This window comes from Lineus longissimus, chromosome 19 (genome assembly GCF_910592395.1).
Source record: "Lineus longissimus chromosome 19, tnLinLong1.2, whole genome shotgun sequence".
Lineage (NCBI taxonomy): Eukaryota > Metazoa > Nemertea > Pilidiophora > Heteronemertea > Lineidae > Lineus > Lineus longissimus.
Genome location: NC_088326.1, coordinates 11,533,036 through 11,554,554, shown reverse-complemented (window position 1 = coordinate 11,554,554; position 21,519 = coordinate 11,533,036). Strand labels below are relative to the sequence as shown.

Here is a 21,519-nt window from a genome sequence, read left to right as displayed (position 1 = left end):
TGAATGAGACATTGTGTCGAAAGTAAACCGACCATTCTGGATGACGTCTTCAGAGACGGTATTTCCATATGATCAGGCGTATTCAGGATGAATGAGACATTGTGTCGAAAGTAAACCGACCATTCTGGATGACGTCTTCAGAGACGGTATTTCCATATGATCAGGCGTATTCAGGTTGGATGTGACATTGTGTCGAAAGTAATCCGACCATTCTGGATGACGTCTTCAGAGACGGTATTTCCATATGATCAGGCGTATTCAGGTTGAATGTGACATTGTGTCGAAAGTAAACCGACCATTCTGGATGACGTCTTCAGAGACGGTATTTTCATATGATCAGGCGTATTCAGGTTGAATGAGACATTGTGTCGAAAGTAAACCGACCATTCTGGATGACGTCTTCAGAGACGGTATTTCCATACGGTCCGGCGTATTCAGGTTGAATGTGACATTGTGTCGAAAGTAAACCGACCATGTTGGATAATGTCTTCAGAGACGGTATTTTCATATGATCAGGCGTATTCAGGTGGGATGTGATATTGTGTCGAAAGTAAACCGACCATGCTGGATAATGTCTTCAGAGACGGTATTTCCATACGATCAGGCGTATTCAGGTTGAATGTGACATTGTGTCGAAAGTAAACCGACCATGCTGGATAATGTCTTCAGAGACGGTATTTCCATACGATCAGGCGTATTCAGGTTGAATGTGACATTGTGTCGAATAAAGTAAACCGACCATGCTGGATAATGTCTTCAGAGACGGTATTTCCATACGTTCGGCGTATTCAGGTGGGATGTGACATTTTTTTAAGCATTTTCAATGACATCTTGTGTATATTCTGGGTGGGTGTGACAAATCCTTAAGTAACCCAAACATTCTGAATGATGTCTTCAAAGGCAGTATTTCCGTATGTGGCAGGTGTATTCTTGTTGGACGTGACGTTGTCTAAGTAAAGTGTTACCTTGCTGTTAGGACACTCCAATATCGTCTGCAATTGAAAGGCGTCCTGGTTGTGGAATTCCACCCAAACCAATTCAGCACCGGTGTCCTTATTAGAGAGGTATCCACCGAGGGAGGCTCCAAGTCCAATGTACATGTAAAGTACGCTGTAATTTGCAATCCTAGCACATGTAGCCAGACTTCTCTATTGATGCCAATTCAAGAGAAACTCAGTATTAAGTGCCGTTCTGGATATTGTCTCAAGGTATGAATTCAGGGACCATCTCACAGGTACATGTTTTTTGAAGCAAAAATGACTCAAGTCACTTGGTCTTGGGTGTGACCACACTCAAAAAGACTAAATGACTTACCCGTAGTCTTTTAGGCTTCAAAATACTTTTGAGATGGTCCCTTATAATACATGTAGTCAAGTCGCTGGGAGGTAGCAAAGATAAAGGCAAGACTATATATGTATCTAATAATATGAAAAACGCCACGTTTATTGAATGATACATGTATACAACAGCCACAGATTGTCTGAAAAAACAATAATTCCACAGTATATGTACATGTAACTTACATTTACTTTTAATGAGACCTTTGAAAGATATGATAAGTTTACATTGTACTATATTTGTGCGAATTCAATATTATCCATTATGTAATCTTTCATCAAAAGTGATCATGTGAGTTTATGTCAGAATGAATAATGCGTGGAGGTGAAGAAGGAATACCGAAATACGTGAATTCCACTGAACAAAAAAACACAGGCGGGAGGATTTGCACAAATTCACATCAATTTTTTCAACAATCGAAAGACATGAGGTGCATCACTTCTTGTGCGTTCCGAAACCTAAAATAGAGGAAATTAAAAGAACCACTATTATTCAGATATTAGTATCACACGACATCATATCATTTTCTTCAAGGGTACACTACCAAAATATATGGAATTAAGGCGAAGAAAACAAGCAAATCTCAATTACACTGCATTCATGCTGCAACCTCATACTGGTTTGAGATGCCTTTGAACCAAAGACTTCCACTGCTTTGAAGTGTTCCCAACAATTTTCTCACCAGCGAAGTGTTTTTATTGAATAGAAACCGTTCTGTAATTGCAATACAAAAGCCTTTTGAATGGACAGGTGAGTTTTATGACATCTTTTAATGTATCATCTGAAGGAATTTCAATAAATTGATTGTCAATCCTTCCTTTTGACTCCACAATTCTGATAAACGATAATTATGTGATAAGCTACAGTTGTTCGAATTGGGCACTACCTCCAAGAAACTGCTGCATCAGCCTGACTCACAACCACTACAACATCAACTGCATGGAGCACACAGCCATAATCCTTTCAATCATGATTTACCTAATTTTTCTTTGTAAGAAGAGATGAGAGGAGAAGTTACGTCTTCCGCTTTTACCCATGAGTTGTGGGACGCATCATATCCTTGCCACTTTATGTAATACGTGTTGTTTTTGGGGTCGTAGTTGTCTATTCTCTCAGCTGCGCAATAGTCTCCTGCAAAATAAGTCAATTACATTTCATTCTGATGGCCATGCGACCAAATTGTCCCCCCCCCCCCCCGATTGGATATGAGGATACAGGGGTCAGTTCCTCATTAAACCTTTCAACAACTGAACATTTGGCTAAATGTTTCTTTGTAATCTCATTGCATCATGCACTCCGAGGAGTCCATTATTTCAATGGAAATATCACATAACTGTTTGTTTTTGCTCCGCAAATTAAATTTCTAAATCAGCTTATGGTTGCAAATTTCTAAATCAGCTTATGGTTGCAAATTTCTATCAAAAATCCTATCCTCCTGATGATGTGATGCAATGATGCCATGAAGACAAGTGCTACATTTTCTATATATCTTATGACCACTGTTATTTCCAACACGGCAACTTGAATCTAATAAAAATTTCTTACCCTTCGCCTTGCTTGCTTTTCCCTTGCTGGCTTTTCTTTTCTGAAAAAAAGTGGTACCTGTTTCCATTGATAGTGCTTCTTACATGTACATGTACAATAAGAAAACCGCACGAGTGTCTGATCCGAGTACATGTATACAGATTGCACGAGATGATTTTCTACGGCTTGAAAAGCTCTCGACCTGCGTAGAAAATCATCGACTGCAATCTGGATACTCGGATCAGACACTCGTGCAGTTTTCTATTTATCATATACGTCTGCCAGATCACTGCACTTAGGGTATATGATAAAAGTGCTTAACGACAGACAAAGTCAAAGCCAACAATGCTGGACAAGATGAAATCGTAAGGATATTAGCTCACCCATGTGAGCCAAGAATAGAAAATGCCCACAACATTACCATGACAAAAAAGGGAACTATTGACTTTTACACTAGAATTAGAAATTACAATTAGAAAATTAGACAACCAAACCATTGGGTACATGCGTACTGGTTATCAAATTGGATATTGGTGGTGCAATAATAACACACACTCAGGTTTGATAAGAAAGAATTTGAAAATACACTATTATTTCTGGAGGCCAAGGCAAAAATTAGAGAGTACAGTCGTGCTCGAAAGTTTACATACAATTCAAAGGATGATATAACCCTGTCTCTTTCTCTGCAACTACAGAACGCGGGAATAGTATATAGTTTACAGGAAGTCTATCATCACATCTCGTCATCAACTAAAAAACATACTTCTGTTTCATTAATTTCATTGTTTTTATGAGCTCTATTTGAAAACAATGCATATTTCAGAGTGTCATAAGTTTACATACACCTACCTTATCTACTAGTTGTTTGGCCTTGAGGTGGGCAAATATGTTATACAATGGCTTTTATCTTGTCTCAACTACCTGTTGACCATCATGATTATGTCATAGCTCAGGTGGCGCCACTGTAGCAGTATAAAAGGGACTGGGTTTCTGCTCAGGTAATTTGCCAGCTTAGAGCCATCATGGGAAGTCAAAGGAGTACTCTCAAGATCTGATAGAGTCGCCTGTCCACTTGAACCAGTCTGGTACTTCACTAACAGCCATTTTCAAGCAGCTTGATATGCCACGGGCGTCAGTTCAGACAATAAAGCGGAAGTACAGGGACGACCCAGGGACAACAGCAACCTTACCAAGGTCAGGAAGAAAGCGCAAGCTGACAGCCAAAGATGAGCCCACATTGGTTAGAAAGGTGCACATTAACCCCGAGACGACCAAGAAACACCTCTGCCAGGAATTAGAAGCTACAAAGACAAATGTGTCACTGTCCACTGTCCAGAAGGTCTTGCATCGTAGTGGACTACGAGGCTGCAGGGCAAGAAAGAAGCCTTTACTTCAAAAACGCTACCGGGAAGCAAGGCTGAAGTTTGCGAGAGAACATGTGGGCAAATACAGAGCCTTCTTGAGGAGTGTTCTTTGGTCTGATGAGACTAAAAGCGAAGTCTTCGGCCACAACTACCAGCAGTACGTTTGGCAAAACGGGGGGGGGGGATCCAAAGAACACCGTACTGACTGTGAAGCACGGAGGTGGCAGCATTATGCTATGGGGATGTTTTGCTGCGGAACCTTGACAAACATGCCACAGGTTTTCCCATAAAGTCATGATGACAGATTGGACATGACAAGTTAAGTCTGAACAATCTCAAGGTCTAAAAAGAATTCGGTTATGGAAACTTGGTCACACACATACCTTAGCTTTGACTGACTTCCTGTTGTTCACAGGTTGAGAAGTTGCCTCAGGCCTACTTGCTGGTGCAGCCTGTAAAAGAGAAGGCAAACAAATCTGGGTCAGACGGTCTAGCAAAGAGGTCACATGCCCCAATCTGAAGATTATTGTCAGTCACTTTTAGTGGCAGTGTATCTGCTCCTCAATCTTTTGGGTATTATTTGTACATCTGCATACAACCATTGGCAATGAAATCAGAAAAAAGATTTCAAAGATGGCTGCTATGCAGCCAGAATTTTCGCAAAGATGAAGAAGTTAAAATTTAGAATGGCAATTCCCAATGATGCTAACATTGCACGATAATATATCGCCAGGTCTGCTTTGTATTGTATCCCCATTTTACTATTTCTGTCATGCAGACATGGCGCTTATTTAATTACCCTTTAAAAAGTGGCAGTACTGTACTGTCATCATAATCATTGTGGGTCCACTTTTAATAACCATTCCTGGTCCTCAGTGGTTCAGTTACAATAACAGCGTGCGTGAGGAAGTCACTCATAATTCATTAACTAAATCAATGTACCGGTAGGCCTACATGAAGGCCTGGTGGGCTGCTAAGCTTCTGTAAATGCAGTGCTAGATACCATGGCTATCTACATTTGTACCATACCATCATCTTCTCACGCTGTGGCAGTACAATAGACAGTTTCGAGAAAGACCCTGACCAAACTCCTCGCATGCGTGGAGAGTGTCCAGAACAATACGAGAAGGATTAAAACTTTATTCTCTCCATTGTTTGGTTGCAGAGAGAGGGAAACGGGAAAGAGTCACAGTTGCATCCTTTTTTTTCACAATCCAAATGTCAATTTTGTTTGCACATGTACCAAGTTTGAAAGGAACCTTTTCAGAGTAAGCCTATGACTGTAATGTATTTGCTGTAGTAAAAGTCCAGATTTCCAAGATTACATAACAACTTGGACAAAACTATAGCCTTGCTATACGATACTCGCATTTCATGATTTTGGCATCGACATTATTCAATTGTGATTGTCGTCACACTGTGGGCTTATAATAAACCGTGAGATGCACTTAATGATAACCTACCCATATCGCGATATCACAAGTTTGCATCTCACAGTTTATGTGATTTATAATAGCCCACACTGTCACTGCGTCTGCATGGCCATGGCCATGATGGCCCGTGAGTGTGAGTGTCAGTGAGTGTGCTCACCTAACATAACATAATAATACCAATACTAGTAATAGGCCTACCCATCTCCTATACTAGGTGAAACAAGCAAACAAATCAAGATTCCGCTTATTTTTAAATGTCAAGGGTCCATAAATAACTTTATACCTCTGTCAGTCTGCACAGCAGCTGCCTGCTGTTCATGCATTTCATTTCAGTTACATTCGATGCATCATGTGCATAGGCCTATGTTATTGACATTGTATGCAGGCTGTACCGAAAGGGGCTGGCTGGTTTGGTTGGCCAAACGCCGCCAATGTCGATTATGTAAAGAAAACTTCACAATAATATTGATACCTGCTAAATCTTCATTAACCATGCTATTACCTGTATCATTATCGTTACTGGTAGAATCCATTTCGTCCCGATGGTAAGCGATATATCACGACAAATGAATTGGGGCATTTCGCAATCTTGAGACTAGAGGCGCTGATTTCGTCACTTTCGCAATGCATTCGAAGAACCTCCGTTGGCGTCGTGATTACGTTCGGTTGACTCATCACCCAGCGGAATAGGAAAAAGTAGGCCTATCATCCTGAGCTTGGGGGCATTTCCAATCAAACATGAGGCGGAGAGAGTAAAAAAATCAATGTGCAGCCAAAGGCGTGGTGGTGGTTGGGGTCCGTGGGCGGGCACGTTTATGGTGGGGATCAGGGGAGGGTACTCTTCCACTATTTTCCTTGTGCTTGCAAGCTGACTCGGGCTGATATCTTCAGAGGACTACAATAACGATTACACTGGACCGGTGTAGAAGTTTAAAATGTCCTAGGATAGAATGTCCGGGAAACAAAGGATTCTATCATGCGCTTCAATCTCTGAGCTATTGCATTGTCAGTCATGGTCTCGATAGACCAGATAATAGGACCATAAAAATATTATTATTATAGCAGAATACAATAGGGCCGGACACTTTTTCCAGGGGACATTTTCTACTTTTACACCGGCAGTTCGTACTGGTCGGGGCGCACGGTCGGAGCGCATAACGGGGACGTCAAAGGCAGATGTTCGGTAATTCAAAGCATTGCCTGCACTAAAAAGGGTAGGGCCTAAATGCGGGGTCTATGGTAGGGTGGAATCGGAGGGGGGCGGGCGGGCGGGCGGGCGGGCGCCCGGGGAGCGGGGACGAGCGGGCAGTGACCATATATTAAAACAAAAGATCAACAACCTAACCTCCTTCACTATAACGGACTCCTGATTGGCTGTTCATTAATCGTAGAATGCCCACGATATAAAGGCCAGATGTCAAGCGTACATATACCACGTTTGTTTGGAGGAGACTACGTTGGTTATTTTCATTTACGGGTGCGTATTTTACGGCGGATAATAATTTCGCGGCATTACGGCAGGTATAGAGATTCTGCGGGAGGTATATTTCTTAAACTAATATGAGACATCGTCACTCCTTAAACTTGCGGTTTATTTACAAGTAGCCATACACATTTACGGTGAGATTTTAGGGTAGATTTTTGCGGGAGGTTTATGTGGCAGGTATTTATCGGCCGTATATTTCCTACCCCCTACCAGATACACGTCAATCAATTCGTAAGTCCGCCGACGATGACGAACTGAGTTAGTCCGAGGCATTTTTGCCAGGATAGGACAAGAAATCACCAAGTATTTTCTACCCATTTGGTATTGGCGTGAGACTATCAAGAGTTTATGTTGTGATACATGAATATGTGAAATTTGTGAGCAAACATCAGCCAACTTCAAGATATCTTAAGGCGACCCCAAGAAAGATTCCAAATTTACGCTTTTGGTCGTGTTAAAACATCGCTACACTCTACATCGAGCATATGTGTGAGCTCGAATAAGCCAGAAATTCCAGCCCAAACGCATTTAAGCTTCAGTCATGATGAAAAACAGGAAACCCCTCGGTGTAAAAATAGCTTGACGTCACAAGGCTAGCCAACCAATCGGACCATTGTTTCGGCAACCAATCATTTTCGCAATAGGCACCTCATCGCACTTCGTCCCTTTTTGGGACGAAGTACTGGTCTATCCGAATCCCACACTGGTAACACGTGACGCGGTGTGGCCGACATGATAACAAATGCCACCGACATGACAAGAACAACCCTGTCCCATTTGACGATATCATGTCTTACCTGTACATCGATCTACACAATCTGCGTGCACTGGGGACAAGATATGTAGAAATCTGGGTTTCCGGTGTAGGAGGTGAAGGTGTCATTGCAAAACCTGCTGGGTCTTAGAAGGGGGCACTAAGCCGGAGGAAATTGCAACGTTTGGCGTTTTTCAGCAGAAAAGGTAGGTCGATGCTCCATGTCAATCCAAAATCGGCATTTTTTCAATTGGAAACGCTATAGTTTCAGATAGACCGGTGTATAATTTGTGGCTTTCCCCCTTATTTGAGTATTTCCAATATAGAGCTATAGAGAGAGGGTGAATTTTCAAGAGAGGGATACACAGAAAAACGTGTAAATCTGCATTTCGATGTTCCCAAACGACGAGGGAAAACACTCAAAATTGGAAACACTCACAAAACGTTACACCGGCTTCCCGTCTCGTTCCTGACAGTCCCCATCAAAGTTATTCCGGACCTTCCTTTACGATTTATATAGGTGAAAGATAACGGTACGGGCCAGATAATTCAGTCAGTTATATTAGAAGTATGACAAAATATTGTCATTGTTATAATTTTAGACGTTACTTTGAATTTGATGTCTAAAAATAACGGTATTATCATTGTTAAATTATTGTCATTGTCTTATGGAGGACGTTACTTTCACTTTCGTTGACATACCAGTACACGGAGATGCGTTCTGTGATGTACATGCATATTACTTTCATTTTCGTCTACAAACTGGTAAACGGGCATGCGTTCTGTGATGTACGAGTACATGCACGTTACTTCCGGAAGTCATTTTTGTATGAAAAACCAAAATATTATACATCTCATGCCAAAGTCGTCCCTTTAAAAAGGGCCAGGTTGTGAAAATAAAAACTTGATTCTCCGAAGATATCATTTTTTTACATTTTGCCATAACCTTTATTAATAGTACACTTTTCCTGAGAAAACGACTTTCGCAACCACAATATTTTGCTCTTGATGACCTTGACCCCCAAAATTTCGCTGGCAGCACTGATCCTCTTTGGCAAATCGGACCAACCTGAATCATGTTCTTTATCTTGCATGTTGGATTCTGATTATTCAAAACCCGAATGGCTTTCCGGTTAAGCAACAGTTTGTATGCCATGTAGTTGCAATACTTGGTATCTGTTCTTCGTCACTAACCTACTTTTGATATTGATAAAAATGTGTGCGTTGTGGGTCTACGGTATAGGTGGTAGGGACAATAAATCAAATATATACGGTCGATAAAATAGCCGCCGCATTAACCTGAATCATGTTCTTTATCTTGCATGATGGATTCTGATTATTCAAAACCCGAATGGCTTTCCGGGTAAGCAACAGTTTGTATGCCATGTAGTTGCAATACTTGGTATCTGTTCTTCGTCACTAACCTACTTTTGATATTGATAAAAATGTGTGCGTTGTGGGTCTATGGTATGGGGGATAGGGACAATACATCAAATAGATACGGCCGATAAAATAGCCGCCGCATAAACCTCCCGCAAAAATACTAGCCGCATTAATTTCCCGTAAAATCTCGCCGCAAATTTCAGTCTCAGCCGATCAGGGTAGAGGGCGGTATGTTATTTTCATTTACGGGTGCGTATTTTACGGCGGATAATAATTTCGCGGCATTACGGCAGGTATAGAGATTCTGCCGGAGGTATATTTCTTAAACTAATATGAGACATCGTCACTCCTTAAACTTGCGGTTTATTTACAAGTAGCCATACACATTTACGGTGAGATTTTAGGGTAGATTTTTGCGGGAGGTTTATGTGGCAGGTATTTATCGGCCGTATATTTCCTACCCCCTATCAGATACACGTCAATCAATTCGTAAGTCCGCTGACGATGACGAAATGAGCTAGTCCGAGGCATTTTTGCCAGGATAGGACAAGAAATCACCAAGCCTGTATTTTCTACCCATTTGGTATTGGTGTGAGACTATCAAGAGTTTATATTGTGATACATGAATATGTGAAATTTGTGAGCAAACATCAGATAACTTCAAGATATCTTAAGGCGACCCCAAGAAAGGTTCCAAATTTATGCTTTTGGTCGTGTTAAAACATCGCAAACAGCATACAATTTAAAACCTATCTTATCAAATAGGCTTACTGATTTGTACGTCTACACCTTTATAGCGAATATTTTTAGGATAATAACCTAATTTCATATTGATCGTTCGAACGAGTGGGCCATTGAGAGAATTCTACAATCTCTGGCAATGTCTATATATTTCCATGAAATTGACCTGGATGCACGATATATATAAGAAGTGGCAGGTACGGTTCTATATATATTTTGTTAGAATGTATCCAGGTACCTACATTATAAAGAGAGATCTAGGGCATGATATATGTCATGTTACATAAACGGCTTCCAGGAGGACCATGAGCTCTCCAAACAAGATTATTGAAAAATCTTTGAACTGAAAAACCACAGTGCTCTTGAACGATGGGTAACCACAGACCTGCCAGAAATTCATAAGTCGTGTACAAAACTGCCTCGTAACACTGCTGAAAAACAACATTGGTACGATACTACAAGTGGCGGTGAATGGTGGCAAGCAGGGGTATTATCCTCCTGGTCAGGCAAATCCCATGTCCTTAAATGCTCGTTTTCATTGCCTCACCAGTCGCGGTAGGGGGACCGCGGCGGTAGTAAACAAAAACCTTGTGTGCGATACGCAAGAATGTCTTCTTGTTTTTCTTCTTCTCCTTCGTCTTCTTCTTCTTCTTTTGATACTCGGTTAGAAGACGGACACTATCAGGACTATAGTGTATAGAATAAGAGCATTCGAGCGTCCGTGGTTGGTTAGAACCACTTTAAACATAGGCCACATGATCGATACCAGAGTCTTTCAAAAATCAAAGACTGCGATGATAGCGAGGGTGGGCGAGTTTAGCTAGCCTTAAGATTTTTAACTCACAATGCCCCCAATGCGTTGGCCTCCTGGTGGATGAGCCAACGCATTCCAGTCCCTGAAAGTATTTGGACGAAATGAGTATCTCAGTTGGTCGCAACTGAATCTGTTGCAGACGACCTCTCTGGCCTTGCTCATTCTCCAGAGCTACCAGATCGTTGGTTCTTCCCAGTTTTCGTAGTATGAGTACTTGTTTAGTCTATCTTGTGATCATCTGCTGGCGCATCTTCACCCTACAGGAGAAAACATGAGGACATGAATAAGAATGAAAACATTCGCAAATTGATGACTGCATATTGATATTGGACTCCTGCGCAGTCGCCCAACAAGGCTGTTCCATGCCTGCCAACACAGGCCGCCATCTTGGATCTCCTTCTCCGAGATTCGTGGAGTAGGGCCTGATGTTGGTCAAAGGTGCGTAAAGATAAAAGAATTTTCAAAAAATTCAAAATTCAAAAGACTGCACCGGTGAAGCAGGATTGAGAGCTTCCAATTGGCTAACACAGCATGAAGTCTTGCCACAATCTCCCAATGAGAGGACTAGGTGCCATTTGCTGCCTCTAAAACCGGAAGCGACCAAATGCACGCTACTAAACGGTACTACTATCAAAAAGCAACCGTTATCAATGGCGAGGCTAAGATTGGTCTTAACAGTGAATGGGTGCTAACCATTTTCGATTCCAATTCCACCACCTCCTCAGCGTCCCCCTCCGCCAGAAGTCGCTTGATTTTCTTTTTGTTGTCCAAGTACAGCGCCAGGGGAATCAGAGCAGTGACGTAGGAGATGACAGCACACGTGATATAGGCGTAAAAGTTGTCCCCTGTATGGTCGAAGATGAACCCTAGAGGAAGGAAGAATATTTATATAAGCTATTTGAATAAAATGTAAAAATGACTGTTAAAGGGACAACTTTGGCGTGGAATTTTGGTGGCCAGGAGGATAATGTGCCTACTCGTCACCACGCACCGCTACATGAAGTGTCACACTAATGCTGATCTCATATAATGATTTCTGCCGGTGTTGCTAGGCGGTCTTTCGCTTGGCTTGCACGTTTCGGGTAGGCTGATGGTTGCATTGCGTTCTGTATACCTGCGGCGGATTTTAAAGTGCTGCCGTACGTAACTCCTAACGGCGGTGCAGTAAGTTGTCCAAACATTGTAAATAGTGTGACGTATCCTATCATGATGGTGAGTTTATCTCGGCTGAAGAGTACCACCAGGCCCTTTGGGAGGAAGACAACGAGGACGCCGTGGAGGATGCCCCTGAACGAACAGACCACGGCCATCCCGATGAAGGACGCCTTGATGAATGGCAGCGTAAGGCTCGTGGTCCCCAGCGTAACGATTCCGAACACGAGCAGCAAGATTGGACTGACACTCACGCGGTCAAGGAACAGCCCGCCCAGCAGACGAGATGGGATGACAAACACACCAATTATCGTCAAGAGTATTGCTGCTTTTTCTTTCGTATGGCCGCTTAAGACGACAAAATCTGGCAGAATCACGACAAAATTCATGAAGTCAATATGCCATAGATATTCCTCCAACAAGTAGAACCAGAATTGCCAAGTCCGTAGGAGACCAATGTCACACATAAATGGTCGCGGCACTTGTTTTTTCCGGGCGCCATCTTTGATGGTAGTTCGAGATTCGAGGGGGCGCAATAAAGCTCCACACATGCAACCCTGCGCCCAGAATGCTGCGAGAATGAACATGGTTCCTCTCCATGTGTAGAAACGGATGCAGGCTGCTGAGACCATCGGGAAAACGATGTAGGATAGGCCGCCGCCTGACAGAGCTATTCCTACAGCGAGGGAGAGCCGCTTGTCGAAGTATAAGGCCACCATGGCTAGCGCGGGAATCATGCTCATCCCAACGCCTAAACCTGCAAAAGACGAATTAAGTTTTCGAAATAAAAAAACACTATTTATGTGCCGACACAGAACTGGTTGGACAAATCATGCTAGTTTTCTAATGAAACCAAATTTTCCACCAAAACATTTTATTATTGAAGATGGTACGTAGAGCTGATGACAGCGATACCGATGTCCTTCACAATTGCAACCGGGTGAGACCATTACAACGTTATTTGTTTCTGGGAGGATCTGTTGAAAAGATACTTGACGTAGTACATTGGCCATTCAGCTTTTAAGCAAAATGAAACCAGGCTGATATTAAAGGTATTTTTACCTCAGGTATTTTTTAAAGGGAAAATATTACATCTTGTGCATCAATGCTTTTGTGACGTCACATACTTACCTGTGAGGATTCCAAAGCTAAAATAAAGATGGTAGATATTGACAGCAAAGGCGCTCATTGCCATACCAACGGTTGCGAGGATACTACCCACCATCACCACGGGCCGGTGGCCGAATCGCACAGCTAGGGTACCACTTAAAGGACCTAGATAAGAGAAGAATACGATGAATTCTTGATAATAAGGGATTTCGTCGAAGAGACAAAATGGATTATTTGATTTCCAGTGCTATGACGTGATAGTGGACATTCGTGTCTTAGAGGGGTTTGAGAATAGCATTTCCTTATTAGCATAATAATCAGTGTTAAATTATATTTATGTTATCACTATTTGAGGCTCGTATTTTTTGACAAAACTCAACGAAATACCAGCCACTAGTAACGAGAGTCATCGAACAGATGCGTGAGATATGTTGGTTTTTCAAAGAAAATCGCTTTTAGCAGGACCGCGACTTCTCCAAACATGATAATTGAAGAATCCTTAAACTGTCAAAAACGATGCAATAGAACGGGGTATAACCATTGGCCTTCATGATATCATATTCATGATTCAGTGGACCGGCCTCGTTCCTCACTAACCATAAGGAGATCACTGAGGTTAGGGTGACGCAATGGACTGCCCCGGGAGTTAAGGTACTGTGGACCGTCCGTCCTTCCGGTCGCCGACAACCACTGACGACGGTGACTGCGTGATTTCAAAAAACGACCTAATGACGATTTTAGCATGTTGCTGTCGGTATCACTCCATCCGGTCATGGCACCAAAGAAATATTGAAACAAGCAAGTTCAGGGAGAGCCCATCGAGCTTAAATATGTGCGCCCTCAAAAAAGGCTCGTGGGTGGAGTTGTTTTTCAGGATAGCAGTTTGGAGGATGGCCAGACTAACGGGCTCCAGCGGTATTTGAGGGATAACCACGATAGCTAGGTGCATTTTTGAATCGACCAATCACTTTGATATGGGCGTTGGTTTGGTTTTGCTATGCAAAAATATTACTTTAAGCGCTTGTAATCACCTTCCTTTGCCTAACTTCAGAGATACGGCTCAACGTAGCTAAGCGTGATCTACCATGAGGCACCATGTGCCAGTTGATCATGTCCGTCATGAAGCACAAACTATAAACCGAGTGTACACCACAGTCATAAGTGCATCAACAAGTCATTGTGTCCTTGTCATACTAAAAGCACTAGTATATCATATTTATGAAGGACGTGATGCGTGACGCTCACATATGGGTTTCTGTTACAAAACTAATGTGTGAGATTTCTTAGGTTTTGCTATCTAGGACATTTTCACAATGCTAATGGGTGTTCTGACAAGTTTTAAGAGTGACCCATGGCGCTGGGTCACTCTTTGACCAGACAGGCGTTGTCTGCAACTAGGGCACCACTCCCCTCGAAACTCCCCGATTCGACTTTGCGTTTAGACCGGCGCTGGCCCACCCCACGAGCGTAGCGGATCTAGTTGGCCACGGCGTACGTAGCTGGAACGGTGAATAGCCGGAAATAGCCAGATCTATCTGTGCCGCCACTTGGCCAAATGTACAGCATTCACATTTAAAAGAATGTGCTATATCTCGCTAAATATTATTTATTGTCAGAAAAAATTGAGCATTTAGGAATTCATCGTTGAAAGCAACAAGGACATGCACCGATGTGCGTTTTTGCACAAACTTATTTTTAGAAATGACACGGTTTATAGCGAGAGTGCGGTCACGATCCAAGACAGGGCGACAGTCGAATAAGACCGGCCTGGCCCGTCCCACTACAAGTACAGCGAATACAGCGGATCGGAGCCTATTTCAATTGGCTACTCAAATCCTCGGGCAAGGCAGTAAAGCTCGTTTTGGTCAGTGATTTGACCAAGCACTGAGAAAAAATAACGATCGCTACGACATCGAATCCAAATCGCATGTCCGCAGGTCCGTCGCGAGCAAAAACAGCATGGCTGAAAGTCCAGCTTTAATTTGAATCGTTGGATCCCATTGGCTCTTGATGAACTAGAGATTAGAATAGTGTTTACATTTTTCGTTGTGTTGTTTGTCTTTCCAATACTGTATTGCAAATTCAGCACAGTTTGTAGCTAAATAAAAATGTGGGCTTTATTATGGTTTCAAGTAAATTGGCTGAGTGAGACGCATGATCAAAGGGAAGATGCCGAGACTTCTCAGTGTATTCTAGTATCAGTGATCATGTCATGTTGGACTGAAAACCAATATTCTAGCAACATCTTGGGAGTATTATCAGTGACCTGACAATGTGACATGAATCATCATGGCCCTAATGAAGCTTACTCAAAAAAGATATATTGGTAAAGTTTAGCCCCCCCCTAGCCCCCCCCCCCCCACCCCACCCCACTCACACGGACACACATTTATAAACTGAGTTATTTCTGACCAATCCTTTTACTGTATCGCATGATATTCATTTAAGATGGCGACCGGATGCATGAAGGAGGTCACAGTGGTCTGCGGGTCGAAGCGGAAGTTCGTCAAAATCGACTTCGGCAGCTTCGAAAAGACAATGGAGGCCATCCGGCAGAAGTGGAAGCTGTCCGATGACTTTGAACTACAAACAGCATCGGGTGAGAAGGGAGAGATGTATGACATCGAGGATGACGATGACCTTGAAAGGTTCAAGGACACCACGGTCTTGATTGTCCGGCCGTCGGCCGCGGGTGTGCCGTTCATGACGTCATCAGGTTCAATGGCCTCGTCTGGTGTGCGTGCTGGAAGCGGGTTTCAACAGCCGCATCTGCCTCCGTCATACGAATGCAGCATAATGGCTACAGCTAGAGTAAGTATAGCGCCTATTCGTTTTGCGTAAACGCATTTGGATAATGAAAAGGAAACCTGTAACCCTGTGACCGAGTTAGATTTATCTGCGGTGGTCAACTGAAAGAGTACGCTTGGTACTGGACTAAATAGAGGCAAGAGCAAAATATGAAAGCAATCAAAAGTCTTGACTGCTTTCATATTTTGCCTTAACCAAACACCGCTCGAATGGGGCTGGTATTTTCCCCAAATCCTTGACCAGGTGCCTCGGTTTTGGGCTACATTTTAGGGCCACCCTCGCGGTGATTGGTGATACAACCAAATCCTTAATTTTGGTATTGATCAAAACTTCATGAAAGAACCACTACCGAGCCTGATCAACAGAGCGTGTATTGCGATTTACGTATCAATTTCAGGAGGTTCCTGCGAGTGAGTCGCAGGATTTCCAGGAAAACGCGATTGCAAATATCAGAATTCATGGAGTGACACACTCACTCCACGAGCCTCCCCCACCGGACAGTGTTATTGTTGAAAATGAGGTAAGGCGTATTCCTACGATTACAATATTCTCACAAGTAATCTCCTGCGCAGTCTTGGAACTACATTTATTGATGTCTTTATTCCATCACTGCCAACACAGACTGCCATTTCGGAACCCGTCGCAACTTCACGATTCTTGACCTAGGTAACGGGTGAGTGAAGATGTCAGAACTAGAGCGTTCGATTTGCCCCTTCATACAAACAACTTACAAAAACAAAACTCATTCAAAATATCATTTTCAAGTTTTAAGTATGTTTTCTGTAGGTTTATTGGGGCTGACCGACTGCTGCTTGACTGGTTGATAAATTATTCATCACGTGCCTGTGACTACATGCTACAATTGCAATATGTGTTGGCAGAGATAATATCCTTCGATCAGCTTGGAGAGTGTATTCTGTCTCCCACAAAGTGGGTCGGGAACAAGATACACATGTACTCTCCGAGACAGACACCTGTAGAAATAGGCCCACATCTCCGGTAACCGGAAAAACGCCGACCGACCGACCGACCGACTGACCGACTGACCTGCGAACCTACCGTCATATGCAGTATCCCTTTCGCTTTCTATAGCACATGTATCTGTGTAGTGCCCAGCGCAATGGACGTGATGGAATCCGACGTGTCTGACAGCAGCATCTCCAGTCAATTATACCGGGAAAACGAGCCCACGCGGTAAGGAACTGATAACGATACTCTAAAGATATGCTTTGTCTACATGGTCGGTGGATATAAAAACATGATTTGGGCCTAATCTATGCACTGTAGTTTTTCTACTCGAGTGTCTCGACCGATGCAATGCATGAACTGCAACGCGCAATATGCATTTGTTGTCATTTGAACAGCGCACGTGCGCTCGTTTACAATTTCATTTCAAATGACCTGCTGCTGTCCGACACGTCGGACTCCATCATGTCCATTGCGCTGGGCACTACACAGATACATGTGCTATAGAGAAGCAAAAGGGATACTGCATATGACGGTAGGTTGGCAGGTTAGTCGGTCGGTCGGTCGGTCGGTCGGTCGGTCGGTCGGTCGGCGTTTTTCCGGTTACCCACATCTCCAGTATATATTAAGTGGGTTTAGGAATTGCGTTCTATAAGTGCAATGGTATTACATGTACTCCGCATTTCGAGTGGCAGAACTTGAGCAGTAATGGAATTATCATGCAAAGCGAGGCAGGTAGTGCCTGGGTAGTCAGACCCAACAGGAGGAATTTTCCTTGAAATCCCCCAAAGAACATGAGTGAAGAAAAATTAACATCAATGAAAAAAGTATTTGTCGCACAGTATACATTTTTCACGAACAGAAAGTGGAGTCATTTCATGAGTCAACCGAAAACGATGACGCAGCAGCAATTTCCGTGACTTGGCCAATGAGAATTGAGCATTCGAGGGCATGTGACATGCTAAATTTGTAAACTTAAAGGGACCTTATGTCTCCACGCAAGTGATGCAAATTAGTGAGCTTCTCCACCACCAGGGTTGCAGATTCTTCGCGAGTGTCAATGATACTGCAATGTATATGTTTTATATGGAATCGATTGATTACCCGGGTAGATTACAATGGCAAAAATGTACATTGGGTTGCTGGCGCCACCTGGTGGTATCGCAAACACGGACAGCCAGCACGGCACGAGCGTCCTTTTGATCTCGTGGCGTGAAGTCGTCACAGCGTACATAATACACCACTTTGTCACGAATCGGTCACCCATTTCAGGTTCGGACCCTTGCCCCGAAATTCGAAATCGGCAGCATCCTCCGGAAGATGGACATAGTCGCTGACTGCCTGAGCATGGCCTACTACGGGGTTGTCGCTGACGCCGGCCTCCACAAAAAAGTCCAAGACATGCAGTTTGACGTGTTGGGCCTGAGCCACATCATGGACCGGACCGTCATGCAGTACCGCACCAAGGCTGGCGATATCATTGGTGATCTGGAGTGCGGGTTTGGGTACCTCCTTGACGGGTTTGAGAAGGAGGCACTTGAGAGCTTCCAGGCCATTTGCGTGACCAGCGAGCAGTTGAAGGAGATGTCGGAGACTTTGAAGGAAAAGATTCATGAGAAGGAGGAGAAATTTAAGGGACTTTTGGACCATGTTACTGAGGTACCTATCTCGAAATATTTCTGGCGAGTTTTCGTAAATCCCCCGAAACGTAAACGCGAACGCCAGTCCCATTGTTCGACATCGTCATCAGGAGCTCGAACAATGGGATAGGCGTTTACGTAGGCGTTTCGGGGGATTTGCGAAAACTCCCTCTTAAGCTCCCGAAACGCCATCTTGACCACCAAGGTTTTTTCATCTTATCAACCCCGGCTACATTTAAAGGGTTACAGACCACTCACGAGGTTCAGGATGCCGAAACGCCAACGTGCTTATTCCATCAGCACCAGTGTTCGAAACCGTGAGCAGGATGACGAAGAGCGGGTTAAGCTTTCGCATTAAATTAGACATTTGTAGGTATGAAACGTTCATCTGTTCAAGCAAATTGAATATTTTACTGGCCGGCTGCAATACAGGCTCCAAGTTTGAGTCGGAGTACAATGTATATACTATATATACGCTGTTTAGCCGAATTTGGTGAGTCTTCTTCACATGCACCTTTCATAGAGACCCTTTGTACAAGCGCCTTTAACCGGCACAGTTTATCAGTCGTAATGGTGTGCAACCTGTGTGCTCTTGCAGAAACATCGCGAGACAATGTCTGAGGCAAACGCAAAACAGGAATCCAGCGTCACCAACAAGCAAAAGCTGATAGAGAAAAAGTTGAAGCAAGCAGAGGAAGACACGTTTGTGTCTTTATCCAGATGTACCAATTTCGAGGAGATGGAGAGGGACGCGAGAAAAAACGACACGGCTGCAACAAAGTCCGCCAGCTCGTTCAGCCATGGCTTCTTCAAGATGGTGACCTTAGGATTCTACGAAGGCGACCCGATCGTTGCCGAGCAGCAGGACAAGCTGGCGAATATCGCCCGTGAGGATCTACAGAATGAACGGGAGGAGCTAAAACGGTACCACGATGCGCAAAACAAGGCCCATGAGGCGTTGAACGAGTTAACGCAGTCGCTCAAGTGTACGGAAGATATTGCCGAGATGGCGCTCCGTGGGGCGGAGACTGGGATTAAGTCCCTCCAGGCGTCGCTGCAGTCGGCCGTGGGTGTATGGGACAACCTGCACGAAGAGTGCGAGTCCATTAGCAACAGTGAGAGTCTGTTTGCGAAGCTTCGCGAGAGGAAGACCGAGGAAGAAAGGAAGGAGTTCTGGTCGTGCCCGACTTTCAAGAAAGGAGCCATGAAATTCTATGCAAGGTAGGGACGGTACAGATAGACCTACAACTTTCGACAACTCGGGCGTGGGATTAACCTGGCCAGGAGGATAATACCCCTGCTTACCACAATGCGCCGCCACTTGTTATACCACACTCGTGCTGATGACTCATAATGATATTCACGAGTGTTGTGAGGCAGTTTTGGACATGTGGCTTAGTGTGAATTTCAGGCAGGCCCGTTCCAGTGTTTATTGGAGTTCAATGATTTTTCCGGTATACTGTTTTGAGAAGTCACGGACCGGTCCAAGGGAAAGCTTCACAAGTTCGCTCCCCTGTACATTAATGCACTACACAATGTACTGGGGGCGAACTTGTAAAGTGGAAGTTTCCTACCTTTCGGACCTCTTTGGATTTCTTGCTCCCTCTTCTACCAGAACCCTGTTTTGACCCCTTTACTGACACTTGATTCAGTGGCCTGAGCTTTGTCTAACGTCTTACACTGTACGGTTTCAGGTGGGTCGCCCTCCAATGTATTTGCGACAAGTTCCACAAAGGCATGAACCGGATTGAGCAGAAGCTTCACTTCTGCATCCAAGACAACCCAAGCGTCCGGGAGGCCAAGGACAAGATTCCTCGGCTCATTGAGCAGTTTGATGAAAGGCAGAAGGCGGAGAAGGCACGCACTAGGGCAGAGGCGGAGGCAGAGCATAGTGAAGAGGAGTCTGCTAACTAAATCCACGCTCCAGTGGCCCTGCCTCCAGTTTTATCAAAAGGGATACGCCGTTTGTGATCACTGGTTGACCAGGAAAATAGAATTGCAGTTATACCCAATGCCGTAGCTATTTTTAGTGTATGTCTACACACAGCGGCAATGTTGTAAATTTCTAAAATTTCAAATTCAATCACAAATTTCAAATTTTTAACGAACGGCGTTGGTCTTTAAGGGCAAGCGGGCGGGGCCGCTCCTGAGGAGACCTGGAGCAGGAGGAGGCCGAGGTTAGGGCGGCAGCAGTCGTGTAGCGAAATAGTGCCGATATTAGGCGATTTATTCATCACACTACTAGTATTAATGTATTGAAATTATGTATTTGAAATTATATTACAGTACATAGGTTTCGGATACTTTATGTTAATATTGATAATTGAAACAGTCAACAGACTGCAAGAAAACGTTCCACATGGCGTGGTGCGTTTTAGCCAATTAACTGATCTGGTAAATACCAAGCCGCCAGCAACATGTCAGCGACTCGCCTACAACCGAGCAGTTAACTATTCCGAGCATAAATTTAAGGGCTGCGAGTCAAGATGACCTCAGTCCCATTCGTGAACTATATGACACAGGTTATTTTGTCATGCAGCACAAAATGACGACTCCGTTCACAGAGAACGAGTTGTAGATTAAATAGTTATTTTGGTATATGTACATTGTATTTGTGACATTGCATCGTATTCAAGTGGATTCACAATGCTATCGCATCTTTTGGGATTATACAAACATGGTTTTTTTTAAACAGTGGTTTTTCCGCCTCTCAAAATGACATATGAGTGAAAAACCCTCAATTTCAGGATGACTTTAGAACTTTCAAACTTTCAAACTCTTTTTCTTCTCAAACCCATGATTTTGGATTTACTGGTATTCTGGCCATATTGTAAATGATTACTAGCGACTCGTGAATATTTTCGAATATATGCTTTATACACATGCATAAAGGATACAAAGTGAAAAGAACTAGTTTAGTTTGTTTTGGAAAAAAATGTATTTATCGTAGATGAAAAATGCCGAGATGAACCATTCACAATAATTTTGATTATAATAGAATAATTA

The 21,519-nt window shown here is 43.5% G+C and overlaps 3 protein-coding genes across 4 annotated transcripts; 1 reads left to right on the top strand and 2 right to left on the bottom strand.

Annotated features, from left to right (window-relative positions):
- Positions 1-1,463: 1,463 nt before the first annotated feature.
- On the bottom strand, positions 1,464-6,384 carry LOC135503210 (uncharacterized). Of its 2 annotated transcripts, none has more exons than XR_010449872.1 (5): positions 5,026-5,115; positions 4,610-4,678; positions 2,884-2,923; positions 2,317-2,469; positions 1,464-1,796 (listed from the first exon to the last, which is right to left on the bottom strand). XR_010449872.1 is itself a non-coding variant. In XM_064796672.1 (5 exons), the coding sequence occupies exons 1-5, from the start codon at positions 6,237-6,239 to the stop codon at positions 1,774-1,776; spliced, it is 363 nt and encodes a 120-aa protein (XP_064652742.1). In that variant the 5' UTR covers positions 6,240-6,384; the 3' UTR covers positions 1,464-1,773. The 2 variants fall into 2 exon arrangements, 1 of the variants encoding a protein (XP_064652742.1); XM_064796672.1 differs by lacking the exon at positions 5,026-5,115 and adding an exon at positions 6,162-6,384.
- A 1,618-nt stretch (positions 6,385-8,002) lies between these two features.
- On the top strand, positions 8,003-21,444 carry LOC135502717 (uncharacterized). Its single transcript, XM_064795688.1, has 6 exons — positions 8,003-8,105; positions 15,548-15,910; positions 16,305-16,427; positions 18,146-18,532; positions 19,112-19,734; positions 20,208-21,444. The coding sequence occupies exons 2-6, from the start codon at positions 15,548-15,550 to the stop codon at positions 20,425-20,427; spliced, it is 1,716 nt and encodes a 571-aa protein (XP_064651758.1). The 5' UTR covers positions 8,003-8,105; the 3' UTR covers positions 20,428-21,444.
- LOC135502825 (monocarboxylate transporter 12-like) lies at positions 11,860-14,240 on the bottom strand. The gene is made up of 3 exons (XM_064795929.1): positions 14,131-14,240; positions 13,121-13,264; positions 11,860-12,746 (listed from the first exon to the last, which is right to left on the bottom strand). Exons 2-3 carry the CDS (start codon positions 13,212-13,214, stop codon positions 11,860-11,862), a joined length of 981 nt encoding a protein of 326 aa, XP_064651999.1. The 5' UTR covers positions 13,215-13,264; positions 14,131-14,240.
- Positions 21,445-21,519: the final 75 nt, after the last annotated feature.